Source organism: Syngnathus typhle, linkage group LG14 (assembly GCF_033458585.1).
Source record: "Syngnathus typhle isolate RoL2023-S1 ecotype Sweden linkage group LG14, RoL_Styp_1.0, whole genome shotgun sequence".
Classification (NCBI taxonomy): domain Eukaryota; kingdom Metazoa; phylum Chordata; class Actinopteri; order Syngnathiformes; family Syngnathidae; genus Syngnathus; species Syngnathus typhle.
Genome location: NC_083751.1, coordinates 2,204,891 through 2,218,564, shown reverse-complemented (window position 1 = coordinate 2,218,564; position 13,674 = coordinate 2,204,891). Strand labels below are relative to the sequence as shown.

General features: G+C 46.1%; 1 protein-coding gene across 3 annotated transcripts; it reads left to right on the top strand.

The window, feature by feature from the left end:
• The first annotated feature begins 29 nt into the window (after nucleotides 1-29).
• On the top strand, nucleotides 30-12,539 carry oca2 (oculocutaneous albinism II). Of its 3 annotated transcripts, none has more exons than XM_061296647.1 (24): nucleotides 30-1,777; nucleotides 2,920-3,141; nucleotides 3,626-3,721; nucleotides 3,831-3,998; nucleotides 4,083-4,140; nucleotides 4,269-4,341; nucleotides 4,421-4,578; nucleotides 4,667-4,749; nucleotides 4,819-4,972; nucleotides 5,261-5,332; nucleotides 5,462-5,527; nucleotides 5,782-5,838; nucleotides 6,768-6,892; nucleotides 6,966-7,104; nucleotides 7,697-7,829; nucleotides 8,287-8,434; nucleotides 8,604-8,661; nucleotides 8,744-8,852; nucleotides 9,681-9,808; nucleotides 9,908-9,967; nucleotides 10,627-10,731; nucleotides 10,808-10,901; nucleotides 10,984-11,077; nucleotides 12,080-12,539. In XM_061296647.1, the coding sequence occupies exons 2-24, from the start codon at nucleotides 2,927-2,929 to the stop codon at nucleotides 12,165-12,167; spliced, it is 2,481 nt and encodes an 826-aa protein (XP_061152631.1). In that variant the 5' UTR covers nucleotides 30-1,777; nucleotides 2,920-2,926; the 3' UTR covers nucleotides 12,168-12,539. The 3 variants fall into 3 exon arrangements, with proteins under 3 accessions (XP_061152631.1, XP_061152629.1, XP_061152630.1); XM_061296645.1 differs by having other exon boundaries at nucleotides 3,801-3,998; XM_061296646.1 differs by having other exon boundaries at nucleotides 30-1,781; nucleotides 3,801-3,998.
• The last annotated feature ends 1,135 nt before the right edge of the window (nucleotides 12,540-13,674 follow it).

The window sequence follows — 13,674 nt, the reverse complement described above, 5'->3', positions numbered from 1 at the left end:
TAAATTTTTCCAGAAAAAAAACAATGTGTTGTAAATATTGTATTTCAGGTGTACGAATGATGTGTGCTAAAGGCAACAAAATAATTTTTTGTCAAAATATGACTTGGGCCATTATTTCTATAGGAGGGTATTTTGCAAATTCACATTTCTAGATTTTTTTTCCAGCTCGGGCTTTTTGTTCCAGGGAGCCATCTTGAGGTAAGTTGAGATTGGTCCTCGCGGCCCTCCCACTCCCCGTGTGTGCGCCCGCGTGCTCTACCTTGGAAAAAAAACGAGCCATCTTTCTGAGTAGTAGTTCAAAGGCACGAGGGAAGGCTCGGCTTAAAAATCAATTGCATTCTTTGTCGACTTAGCTGCCTTTTTCCCCAGGGAGAATGTACACTACGCTGCTGAGAGTCAGGTGCTCTCATACAGTCCGACTGGAGGCGAGAGAGTGAAGGCCTCGTACAATCCACTCAAAAGTAGCAGGTTACGTAAAGCCAATTTTGCAATCCTCATTGTATCGTAGTACACTTTGGCATTTGATTTGTTAATATTGAAAGGGGTTTTTAGCCTTCAAAGAACCTTATGCACATTTTTTGTCCTATATATCATAAAGTGACCTGAATGGATGTGGACGTGATCCCATGACCTTTGATCCCGAGACGTCTTAAGGCTTTAATGTGCTAAAACCCCCAAACATCACACACTCATGCACACACAAACACACTTTCCTCAAGAGTCTTGCGGTCTGTCTAACCTTTCACTGCTTTTAAAAAACAAACAAACAGAAGACTATTGAAATGCTGATAAATACCAACGGCACAAAAGTTTGCCAGCCAAAAACAGTAGAACCTCAATTTTAAAATTAATAAATAACGAAACAATCAAGATTAATACATTTATAAATCCAAGCTTACCATAACAAAAAGTCTATATATAAATAAAATGATAAATTATATTTGTAGATATAATCAGAAAACATGAATAGCAATGGCAGTTTACGACTCAAAATCTTTCAGATGATTAATCAGATTATATGATTAATTTAATATTTTCTATTATTATTGATAGGAACTCTTAAAATAATACCAAATGAAATCCTACATATTTTTTGTAAAATGTATTAATAACCTAATATACAGTATTCTTAGTACAAAACATAAACAGTTTCCTAATTAAAAATAACTAACATTAGTTACAGTTTAGAGAAACATTAACTGACAACTTTTCATCATGGAAAATATATATATGATATAATATATAATATAAATATAACTGCTCTATAGCTGTACATTCTGCAATTTTGTTTTAAATTTTCAACTCTGTGTCAACTCTGCAATTTCTTTTTACAACTTTTCTAGTTCAAGTTATGAGACCAAAAAAAAAAGAAAATCTATAGTAGAAAATCACTCGAGCAGTAAAATGAGTGTTGCAAAAATGCCGTTATGAAGGAGTGTTGTGAGGATTAAATGGGCTGTAGGGGGTGGGGACTGGGCGAAATCTTGCAGTTAAGCAGCTATTAGAAGATTGGGCCTCCTCCTCCTTCTCCTCTTCCTTCTTCTCCCCCTCTTCTTACCCTCCCACCTTCCCCTGCCGGCCGAGCCTTTGCAGTCCAGGCCGCCAAGGACCATCCGCCTCCTTCCCTGGGAGAGGAGACGCCGACACCTCCAGCCACTTTCCCTTCCTTCCTCCCTTCCTTCTGTCTCCATCATCTTCTTCAGTCACGGCACCACTGGAGGTCGCCAAGCTGAAGCATCGCTTGCCCCCGTCATCATCTTGAACAACTTTTGTAAATGTAGGTAAGCGCTCATCCTCTCCCCCACTTGTCTTGGTGAAATTCAAAGTGGCCTGTTTAAGTTTCACAAGTTTGCTTCGTAATGTATTTATATACACAGTAGTATGCAAAGGTCTTAGGCCGCCATTTTAGAAATGGCATAATGTTCATAATAACAAAAAAATATAACAATAATTATATTAACATACCGTCTTGGTCTTGATTTCATCAAGTCTAATTCTTGTCTAGCTCTAATTTCAAAGTCTTGGTCCTTACCCTGTCCTGATGGGTTTCATTCTTGACAAAGTCTAAATGCTCACATGTTGTGAATAGTACAAATGTGGTGTATCGTACATTCTAAATCTGCGCAGAGAGGCGTAGTAGACCGAGTATAATTTTGCAGACGTGCGCAAGTCGTCCTTGAAAAAGGGTGTTGTGCGCTGTTGTGGGTGTGAACACAGATGATTGCATTTGCCGCCAATCAAAGCGGCTCCTCTTCCCTTCAATTGCGGCACACTCCCATCTTATTTTTATTTCATTTTTGTGTATTTTGCTCATTTTAGAACGGTCACAGAATTTCAAGGATATTTGCTTTCCTGTCAAATGTCATAACTAGTCACACTGCACGGACTAAATCTTCATCTGAATCAAAGAATGGAAAGAGTGTAAAATTGTTAAAAAAGCAGTTTGTATTGCTCGTACAGCCGGCGGGCAAGAGACGCCCACAAAGGCTTTCATTCATGACCAGGATGAGGTCCATCACATGAATTGGACAAGGTTGTTACGTGGTTAGCGAAGACGTCAGAAGCAAAATTCTCAGTCAAGTGAAAGCTCGACCCCAGGGGTGTCCGCTGGGTGGATATCTCCAGTGATGGATAGTTAAGGCCAAAAAGTTCTACGCTAGCCTGCAAACTAGCAGAAGTAGCACGTGAGCGCTAGTCGGCTTCCACGTGAGCAATAATCCCGCCGGATTCCTGAGCCCATGTCTGGTGGAGCCGACCCGGTCCACTGACCCCCTGCCGCCGTGGCCCCCCTCAGCTGATGTGTTTGCGGGTCACGTGATGGCCGAAAACGACGGCTATCAGCTTTTCTTTTTGAGTTCTGTGACAACTGGCCAAACTGACAAAAATAATGTCCTTCCTCTCCTTTCTTTGCGCCTGCAGTGTCACCATGTACCTGGAAAACACAAGCAACCTGGACCTGGAAAAGTCCCAGGCCTCAGCGCCGGGCCACCAAGCCGCTGGGAATTTCGGCGAGCTGCGTCTGCTGCAAGGCATCTCGGAGCGGCGGGAAACGCAGAAGCTGCAGCAACAGTCGGCGGCTCTGCCTACGGGACAACGCGTCATCCGCGCTGAGGCCTTCCTGCCCGTTCGACAAGAAGACGGGTGAGGACCAAGCGCAATCAACATAGAGAAGTGTGTGTCATGTGGGGACGCAGCTGCGCTTCCCTTGCAGGTCTCTGCATGCAGCAGCAGGTTGATTTTGAAAAAAAAAAAAGTCAACCTAATGATGGAAGTCGTGTTTCTGGGGGCAAGAGCGCATCTGGCAGTCTGCTCGCACAGATGTGACACCTGCTCAGTCGCGGTCACAGTTCATGACAAAGCCCTTTTGTTCCTTGAGAAAATTTATTTTTAAACCTCCTCTAGGGCTTTTGAACACAACACAACACAACCAAAAGGCCCCCATTAGTGCTGCTGGGAAAAGGAGAAAAAAAAAGCTTCCTTGATTCTCAAGTGCATCAAAGTCTTGCTTGAAATTGAACAGGAAGTCGGCCATTTTGACACAAATGATGAATATCCCCAAGATGGACGACTCTGGCAACCTTTTTTCTTCATGCCATCTAATATGACCGTTTTGTTTTTGTTGCAGGCACAATTTCAACATGGTTAATGTTCTCACCGGCAAGAGGAATTCGGCTAACCTCTCCGAAAGGTCGCCTCTGCTCAGGTTTTCACAAGATGACAGGTAAGCAAAAGAAATCAAAAACAAGTTGAAATCAAGCTATTGCACATCTGAGGACAGCTTTTCTTGCTCATGCTTCAAGCGTGGCATACATGACCATGCATAATCCCAGTTTCTACGGCGGCGAGGAACCTTGGGACAGCAGCGCCATGGACCTGGAGAGGAGGTACCGCTTGGGCAGCGAGGTGACCAGTCTGTCCCTGCTGCACTCCAACTCGTCCGACAAGAGCGACCCCCTGGAGCACCTCAGCCTCAGCTTCAAACTCGCCAGAAGTTTCATGTGAGGACTTGATTCATTATTTTTTTATTTATATGGGTCACTCTATACATAGCTGGTGTAATATGTTGTTGCTTGTGTTTCTAGATGGTGTTTCCGCATCTCCAAAGTGGCCATCATCTTCACAATTGTTGTTCTTTGCAGTGTAAGTGTGTCAAAATTAGCTTAGTTTAAAATGAGGAGAAAAGTAACCCAGCGCCACTTCTGTATTCATTTGTTTTTTTAAATGAATTTATTTTTAAACATTTGATTGACTTATTTTTGTTTTTCCAGCTGCTCTTCAGTATGTATCCCGATCGGGACAACCCTTGGAGGATGCTGGCCGTCTCGTCAACCGACAGCTTCTGTATCCGCTAAACATTTCAAACAAACAAACAGAAGGCAACGTTTGTCGTTTTGCTCCTTGACGGATGGCCGCTCGGCAGCCATGAACCTGACGGAGTTCCGCGACAACGCTCTCCTCAAGCTGCAGGTGGGCGGCCCCTTCAGCGGCGCCGTGGCGGACCCGGACAACCAGGAGTACGTGTTGGTTCAGGTGGAGCAGATTGACCCGCCGGGCCAGAGGAGGAGGAGGGCGCAGCAGGTGGGACATTAAAGTCGGAAAATTATGAAAATATGAGAAAAGGGTTCTTCAGAGAGAAAAAAAAAATTGGCTTCATCTTTTTTGACAGGTGATTTACAATTGGACCATTCCTTTGCACAGCGAGCGAAGCGACCAGATGGTGCTGACCAAAACATTTGAGATGCTCAGCAGGTACGTCTCCACATCTTTCTGATTGCACTTAAGTCCATTTTCAGGAATTTGTACTTCTTCATTTTCTAGCGACCCCATCACCATCACGGTGCAGGCCTTCATGGCGGACGCTGAGGTGGTGCCGCTCTCCATCACCTACCAGTCGCTCTACTTCAGCATGGAGACACAGGTTGCCATCGCCGGCATCATCCTGACGGGGGTCTACGTCCTCATCATCTTCGAGGTACGGCCGTGTGAGGGGAAAATCAACACAAGGCTTGGAAGCTTTACAAATGGGCTGGGGTGGTGCTAGTATTTTTTTCCTTGGGGGAGGCAAGGATGTCTCCAATCGTTCAATTATTTGAACCTGGGAGGTCAAAGCGTATTTCAGGGGGGCCAGTGCCCTCGTGGTCCAGCCCTCTAGCGCCGCCTGTGGTGTGTGCTAGCAGTAGTAGTAAAAGTATTAGAATTTGTACTTGTGTGAAGTGTTAGTAAAATAATTGTTGTATGCTGTCGTGCTTGCATTTTCCAGATTGTCCATCGCACCCTGGCGGCCATGTTGGGATCTTTGGCTGCTTTGTCCGCTTTGGCCGTGATTGGTGACGTAAGTTTACATCTCGTGCTTGTTAGTCAGTCCACATTATATAGACTAGCCAGATGAAAATTCTGTATTTCCATTGAACGTTCTGCTGAAGTTGCATTTTGCTTTTGTTTGTTTCTCTCCCTCCCGCAGCGGCCCAGTTTGGTGCAGGTGGTGGAATGGATCGACTACGAGACTCTGGCTCTGCTCTTTGGCATGGTGAGACCACGGGAGTCCCTTTCCTCCGCAGTCTCCTCCATTGTTGTTCCCTTTTAAAAGGCCGTCTCCATGGTTACGGGCAAAGCTGAAACTAACTCAGAGCCGTGCTGATACTAAAATGAAGGTTGTTGTAAGCAACAACAACACACATTGACGCAACGTTTTGTGTAAATATTTAGGAAAGTTAGATTTAAAAAATAAAATGCTAACCAAGATAAGGAAGTAACGACCACAACAAATACTTTTTTTTGCAGATGGTGCTGGTGGCCATTTTCTCCGAGACGGGTTTCTTCGACTACTGCGCCGTCAAGGTGCGTTTTGGTTCCCGCTTACGTTCCCAAGATCGATGCCAACCTCCCGGCTATTCTTCACACTTGACATTTGAACGACCCCGCACGGGTGACATTTGCTGCGTTTAGCGGCCTTAAAGTAGGTCAGCGGTGTACAAATGGGATGAGTCGGTCTGGAATGTCCGCCGATGAGCCGGTTAAAAGGTCAAAGGTCACCCCGCCCTTATCACATTTGGCCCGAGGTCACAAATTTCACACGGAGATATAAGAGGTGTGAGCTTTTCGTCAGCCCGCCTTGATATTCCAGAGTGTAAATTGAATTTGTGGCGTAGGCCCTCGAGCCAGCAATCGAGCCCGCTCGCCTACGTCATCGTCGCTTCGTCTTGAAGGTCAAGGACGTGCGCAAACTCCTGGTAGAACTGTTCCCGCTAATCCTGAATATGCGGAATGTGTCCTCTAGGCTGAGGCGAGGATAATAATCAAGGCTGATGAATGTTAACAGGCTGAGTGAGAAGGACGAGCCACTTCGCTCATCAGACATTTGCTTCCTTTGCTGCTCGGAGATGGAACATTTGGCACCCAAGGAGAAAAATGATCAAAATGTACTTTTATTAATTTAATTATTTTATCAACGTGAAAAAAAAGATTTTAAATGATGTATAATTGTGCATTTCTACCTGGCAGAAGGTCCATGATGAACCTGTTGAAATCACTTTTTGGTACATTTTTATAAAATATCTGCCTTTGCTCCAACAACCGAAAACATTCTGTCGGTTATTTACAGGTACCTTTTGAGAAATTTTCCAGTAATTTCCCCACCCATTTGCGACCTCTTCTTAAAAGTGTACTCTGTAATCTTCGATTTGCGTCATCTCAAGTCTCTGCCGGCTGATGGATGGCTGACTCATCCTTGTGTCACGTTTGTTCCTTCCTTGCTTACTTCCTGACAGGCCTACCGCCTCTCCAAAGGCCGCGTGTGGCCCATGATCATCATCCTCTGCCTCATCGCCGCCATCCTCTCCGCCTTCCTGGACAACGTGACCACCATGATGCTCTTCACCCCCGTCACCATCAGGTGCTGTTATGCTCCGCCCACTTTGGATGGCAAAAAACGTTTGGTGATTCGAGTCACGCGAATTTCTTCGCAGGCTGTGCGAGGTGCTCAACCTGGACCCCAGACACGTGCTGATCGCCGAAGTCATCTTCACCAACATCGGCGGCGCGGCCACAGCTGTGGGTGACCCGCCAAACGTCATCATCGTGTCCAATCAGGATCTGCGCAGACAAGTAGGCTCTCACCCTTGATGCTGACTTTCTTTGTCCTCGCCGTGTACTCTGGTGACAAGCGCAATACCCGAAAAATCTACTTGAGTACTCCACCGTCTGTACTTTCGGCGGCGCTGCAATGGCTTTTGTAAACATGGCGGTAGAATTTCAAAAACAAGCACACTCGGACGTGGCCTAAACAACGAGACGCGTCTATCTCTGGATTGCCCTCGAAATATCCCCGCCCCCCCTCTCGGTGCCACGCAAGTAAACAAACAAGCGGGCATGCGTACACAAGCTGTCCTTATCAGAGTGCCACCACGACCCGATCCAAGCCCCCCCCCCCCCCCCCCTCATCGCCGTCCCCCGCCCACTTCTCTTCCGTGAGCGCTGCCAAGACAAACCGGACGTTTGCTGGAATCAACAAAACGTCCACGTCCGCCAAAGGCCAAAATGTCAAGCGGGAAGCTGCTTGGAGAATGAGGATTTGGTTATTTGGCAGAAAAATATTCCGATAACTGATTAATCGGCCGATAAATTCAAACGGATCAGTCACGTCCAAATGCCTGCCCCTCCCGTGACCTTTTGTTGCTTCATTGTGCATCTCTCGCAGGGCATCGACTTTGCCAACTTCACCGGCTACATGTTCTTGGGAATATGCCTGGTCCTCCTCACCTCCTTCCCGTTCCTGCGCATGCTCTACTGGAACAAGAAACTCTACAACAAGGAATCCATCGAAATTGTGGGTGAGTTCAAACACGATACCATGAGGTCACTGTCACTTTCCAGCATCTTCTCTGTCGCGTTAGGATGCGGTCCATCACACAGAGAGAGACACAAACGTTTACCCTCTAACACGCGGTCCCAAGGAGAGCGGGTTCCACGGGGCAGATTTAAAAGAGAACCACAGGAAGGTGGATCGTTTAGTGGCGAGCCGATTGAAGGAAGTCGCCCCCGCCGTTTGCTAATCATTTCCATTTGCTAACTCCTTCCTGTTCTTTTGATGTTGCATCTTCTGGGTCGATTTTGAACATCCTCATAAATGGTTTGGCCCGGCAAGACCGACGCAGTGGTAGCACCTCCTTCAGCGTGGTGTTGCTGCATTCGTCCCTCTGCGGGGTTCAGCGCTCATTGACCGGAAAGACAATCTTCAAAGACACCAGCGGCAAATATTTTCTCACTTTTTTTTTTGATCTGCCGTAGAGCTCAAACACGAGATTCTGGTGTGGAGGCAGACGGCGCAGCGCATCAACCCCGCCAGCCGAGAGGAGACGGCTGTCAAATGTCTCCTGATGCAGAAAGTGCTCAACCTGGAAAGTCTACTGCGCAAGATGATGAAAACATTCCAGAGGTAAAAAGGAAACATGGCACGAGTTTGACGTCATGATGAATTATTCGAATATGCCCAAAAACATATGTTTATTAATTAATTATTTCTTTCCAATGATTGCTAGCTTGTTTTGCTTTCCACGTATATACGAAACTACGCATTTAACGGGAACACGAGTTGTGCTTGACAGAGAAATTTCCCAAGAGGACAAAAACTGGGAGCAGAACATTCAAGAGCTGCAAAAGAAGGTTTTGCTTTTGCTTTTCTTACTTCCCAACACTTGAGCTGATTGTCACCATCCTGATTGTTCTTTTCTTTTGTTCCCCGCAGCACAGAATCACCGACAAGGTGCTCCTGGTCAAGTGCGTGTCGGTGCTGGCCGTGGTCATCTTGATGTTCTTTGTCAACTCCTTTGTTCCCAGCATACACTTGGATCTCGGTAAGGGCCCGAATGGTGCTACCGCTGTTCCTATTTTAGTGGCCGACTGAAGTATTTACTTACTTACGGACGGTGCCGGTGCACGGCGACTTAATTACGGGCTGCTCGGTGGTGACATTCGTTGAACGAGCGTGACCCCAGACAGCGGCGGCCCAGGTAATTGGTTTCAATTACAGCTGCTTTCAAAAGCTCAACCTCATTAAAAGCTCATTAAACCAACACGGTTGAGATTTCATTCCGCTCGGTCGGTGGCCGCCAATTTGTTTTCGTTCGGCCGATGCGGTCACCCGCTCGCGAGCAAGCGAGTGAATTTCTCACATGATGAGTTAGTAATGTATTTAATTCGACACCTCTGATTGTGAGTAAATATTTAATATGAACGGAAGTTATTTTAAAATCCTCATTTGTTTGGTTAGCTGGGTTGTCAGACAAAATGGGAAGAAGGTCAATTCGATGTAGCCAAATAAATAATGAATGCCACGAGGTCCATTCATGAGCGTGAATGGTTCGCTCCAGTCTAGTCCAGTTCACTAAGTTCCGCCTTGAGAAGCAAAATCATCAAAACATGCTTCAGACTGAATTGACAATAATTTCATCAAGCACATTCAAAAGAAAGAAATAGTTTCTTTCTCTCTTGCTCTGCTTTTTGTTTTTTTTTGCGTGTCCTTCCACTTCCATTCATCCTTGTTCTTTCCCTGGACGTAAAGTAATTGCAGTTGATATTGACAAAGAATGGACTCTTATCCTTGTTTTCTGTTTTTCGTCGAGTTGTTAATGGCTTTCTCGTAAATCTCCATTTACTCTCATTTTGTTCTCTCCCCCATTCAGGTTGGATCGCCATCCTGGGCGCGCTGTGGCTTTTGGTCCTGGCCGACATTCAGGACTTTGAGATGATCTTGCACCGCGTGGAGTGGGCCACGCTTCTCTTCTTCGCTGCCCTCTTTGTCTTGATGGAGGTACTTCTTTTTGAAAAATTAAATAATAACGAAATAACTAGAAAAAATCCACAGGGCAGTATCGATATGATTTATGATTTTTTTTTGCTAATGTTGCAGGCTCTGGCCCAGCTGCAGCTCATCGACTACATTGGCGAGCAGACGGCCCTCCTCATCAAAGTAAGTCACCTTTTTACTTCCGTATTTATTTTCGTTCGACCACAATGGGAATAGCGAAAACCTCAAAGTTGTGTCATTGCCTATAGTTGCCGCAAGATGGTACCAAAGTACATTTTCAAATGAAGCTCCTCCCCTCAGTTCAACTTTGCCTATTTCTACTCCGTCGGTCATTCCGACACATCGGACACATCCCCTGCAAATTCCATGACGGCGTTTCCACCTGGTTCCGCTCGGAACGTGATTGTCTTGGCTAGCGAGCGGCCGTGAGATTGCCTGCGTAATAAATACGTCAGTTGGTATAAAGCGGCGGGCCACCTAGAGCGCAGATAATCGCCGGTGACAGGCGGCGCGGAGCGGCGCTCTTTCCATCTGACTTCCTGTGAAACAAAAAAACACACATCTAGATGTAAGCGTGCGACAGGTGGGAGGCAGAGATCTCATTTGTGTTGCTTGGCGACTTGATGGAGCAAAACAAAGCTTTGTGAGGCACACAATACAAATACTTTGCTTTTGTACTCGAGTAGATTTTTTCTGACATTTTCATTTTACTCGCAACATTCGAAAACACTCCTTACATTGTCCAAATCGTCTGGTTCTTTCTTTTGAACTTCCACGAATGACATAAAAAAAACGACTGCTAATGTTTGTTTTGATTGCAGTCGGTGCCGGAGGACCAGCGTATGGCCATCGCCATCATCTTGGTGATGTGGATCTCGGCCTTGGCTTCTTCTCTCATCGACAACATCCCCTTCACTGCCACCATGGTGAGCAAGCGGCTGATAACGTAAAACATTGACTTGCTAGGTTATAAATGACGCTTTTTTTTTTTTTTGATTCCAGATTCCAGTCCTCATCAACTTGAGTCAGGATGCCGATGTGAACCTACCAGTGAAACCGCTCATCTTTGCCTTGGCCATGGGAGCCTGTCTCGGCGGTGAGTTTCCCTCAAAGTCAAACGACCGACGTTTAGCACAACAAATCAACATCAGCGGTCGTGTGTGTGTGTGTGTGTGAAGGAAACGGCACGTTGATCGGCGCGTCTGCAAACGTGGTGTGTGCCGGCATCGCGGAGCAACACGGCTACGGCTTCTCCTTCATGGAGTTCTTCAGGTACCATGGTTTCTTCTCCAAAAGCTGGGCCGCTTGGTCAGTCAACTGGAGCACACACACACTACCAGTCTCTCTAGCAAGTCGTCCAACCTGACGCAGACTCCCATGTGCGCTTTGAACTCAAAGAGCCAGTTGCTATGGCAGCTAGCTCATTGGTTTCATCGACAGCCACAGCAAGCCATCGCACAGGAGCAGCGGTAGCAAAAGTATTCACACCCTTCTACTTAAGTCCAAATAGGCTCCTTGTATAAATCCAGACAAGGAACCGTAAGAGTGACTCACTTAGGTTAGTACAACCCAATTTTTTTACAAAGCTCTTAGAGCCGTGAGTGGTGCAATAGTACTGATAATAATAATAATGAATCATAATTATAGGAATAGCCTTTGGTTTCTCTTCCTCACTGTCTTTTGACTTCCCGGATGGAAGCGTGGCCTCTGGTCGCCGCCACCTTTGCTCGTGTCGCAGCTGCTCCGAGGGTTGGCGCTGATTGGTAGGGGCGACCCCCTCGCAGCCCTCCGCAGCGTTGAATTCACGTCTTTTGCTGGAGCGTGACTAAGCATGACGAGTGGCTCCTTTTATGCTCGCAAGCTATTCCAATCAGTCTTTTGTTTCGCTAACTAAGATCACAATTGGAAAAAAAAAAAGAACAACAAACCAAGCAAATGAAAAAAAGACTTTTTGGAATATGACCTTAAAAAGAGTTGCTTCAAAATGTCAGACTGGCTGTGTCTTGGCACATGTCGGCGTTCTGGTGCGGGTCCAACGGATCCGTGCCGGCTGACGAGCCGGGGGCTAAGTCTCCCGGGCCCCGCGAGGGCGCCATGTGTCCATGGAGGACATGGACGGTGGCCAAGGCCAACCATCTGCAGTCACTCCAGCGTTTGAGGACGTGCTCGAATGAAAGTGGCGGCCAAGTGACAAGTTCAGGCTGAACTTGTGGGTCCATTTTGGAGGTCTTGTGCAACTAACGCTTCTTTGTTTTGTTTTTTGTGATCTGACAGGTTAGGCTTCCCCATGATGATCATGACGTGCATGATCGGCATGTGCTACCTGCTGGCCACTCACATCGGACTCGGCTGGAACATGTGATCCAGGACTTGAAGGTTTACAAGAACCAGACCACAAACCGGTATCCGAAGAGGTCGGAGCAAAGACGAGAAGAAATGGCAACCGTTAGCACAAATGTACATTTTCCCTCTTCCAGTTGAACAGACAATGAATTGTTCAGTGTTGTCAAATATGGCCTCAATCATTAAACAAAATATTCCCCAAAATATATTATTTATGTTTAAAGAAACCATGACACCCAATTAAAGGGATTTTTATAATTGTTCATGTAAAATATTTTTAACACATAGCCATAAAATAATGTTGGCGGACGGCGATGATTTAATGCAGATGATTTTCAACTAAGAGGAAACCTTGAGAAATCAAACGATTAAACTTGGTGTTTTAAAATTGCTTCTAAGCTTGTCTATGTTTAAATGAAGTCTATTGGAGGGTATTTTTCTCAGTTTTTCACACGCGCACGCGCACACGCACACAGCACTGTAATAATAATAATGTAATAATCTTCCGCGCCTGCTCGTCCAATGGCGCTTTGCGCACTCGCGTACCACGTGACAGGCCACCGCATTGGGGAAAAATCATGGAACTGAAAGTGCCACACCCACCATCTTATCAGAGGCAATGACGTTAAGCACTCGACCAAAGACTCGTGACTATGGCAGTGACAGAAGGGCAACCAACGCTCACCTCAAGACTGAAAACTGCCTTCAAAAACCGAAGTGCCACTTTGCCCGCCTCCTACTTTGCCCAAATTCAGTCTGACCAATCAGAGCGCAGCTAAAATTGGCCTGACCACGTCCACTTTTCCAACAGCCAATTGGAAGGCAATTTTAAATTGACGACGTCACGTCTACTTTACATCCCATCGATCACAGCGCCCCCCCCCCTCCTCTCTATTGCGGGCGCATTATACCAGTGCTTCTCAATTATTTTCTGTTACGCCCCCCCCTAGCAAGAAGAAAACTATTCGCGCCCCCCCTCCCCACCGTGACTATCCTAACTTGTCTTGTAAGTCGTAAAATGTTGCACTGTCGCAAACGTGACAGAAGTAACAATGAGAGCGCCACTGCCCCCTGCTGTAGTAAACGCGCAATTACACTTTATTCTAGTACTGCCAAAAAAAAAAGCCTGTTCCCCAGGGTCACACGCGCCCCCCCAGGAATAGCACCGCGCCCCCCAAGGGGGGCGCGCCCCACTATTTGAGAAGCACTGTGCTATAGCCTAGGTGACTGATTCACAATTTGGTTTTGTCTGATAATAGATATTAAATAAAGAAAACCAACTGGCTGATTGATTTGTTTTAATTGAGAGAAAAAAAAACATCAGCAAAAGCATTTCACTAACTGACCAGGAGATGGCGACAGCGCGGCATCTGAAGACCATGGATCGTTCTGCTATGCCGGTTTAAAAAAAAAAAAAAAAACGTAATTAGCTAGGGGTCAAAGGTCAAAGTTTACGGTTCAAAGTTCACCCAGGGGTCAAAGGTCGGTTCAAAGTTCACGGGGTCATGTGCACATTTTCGATTTTT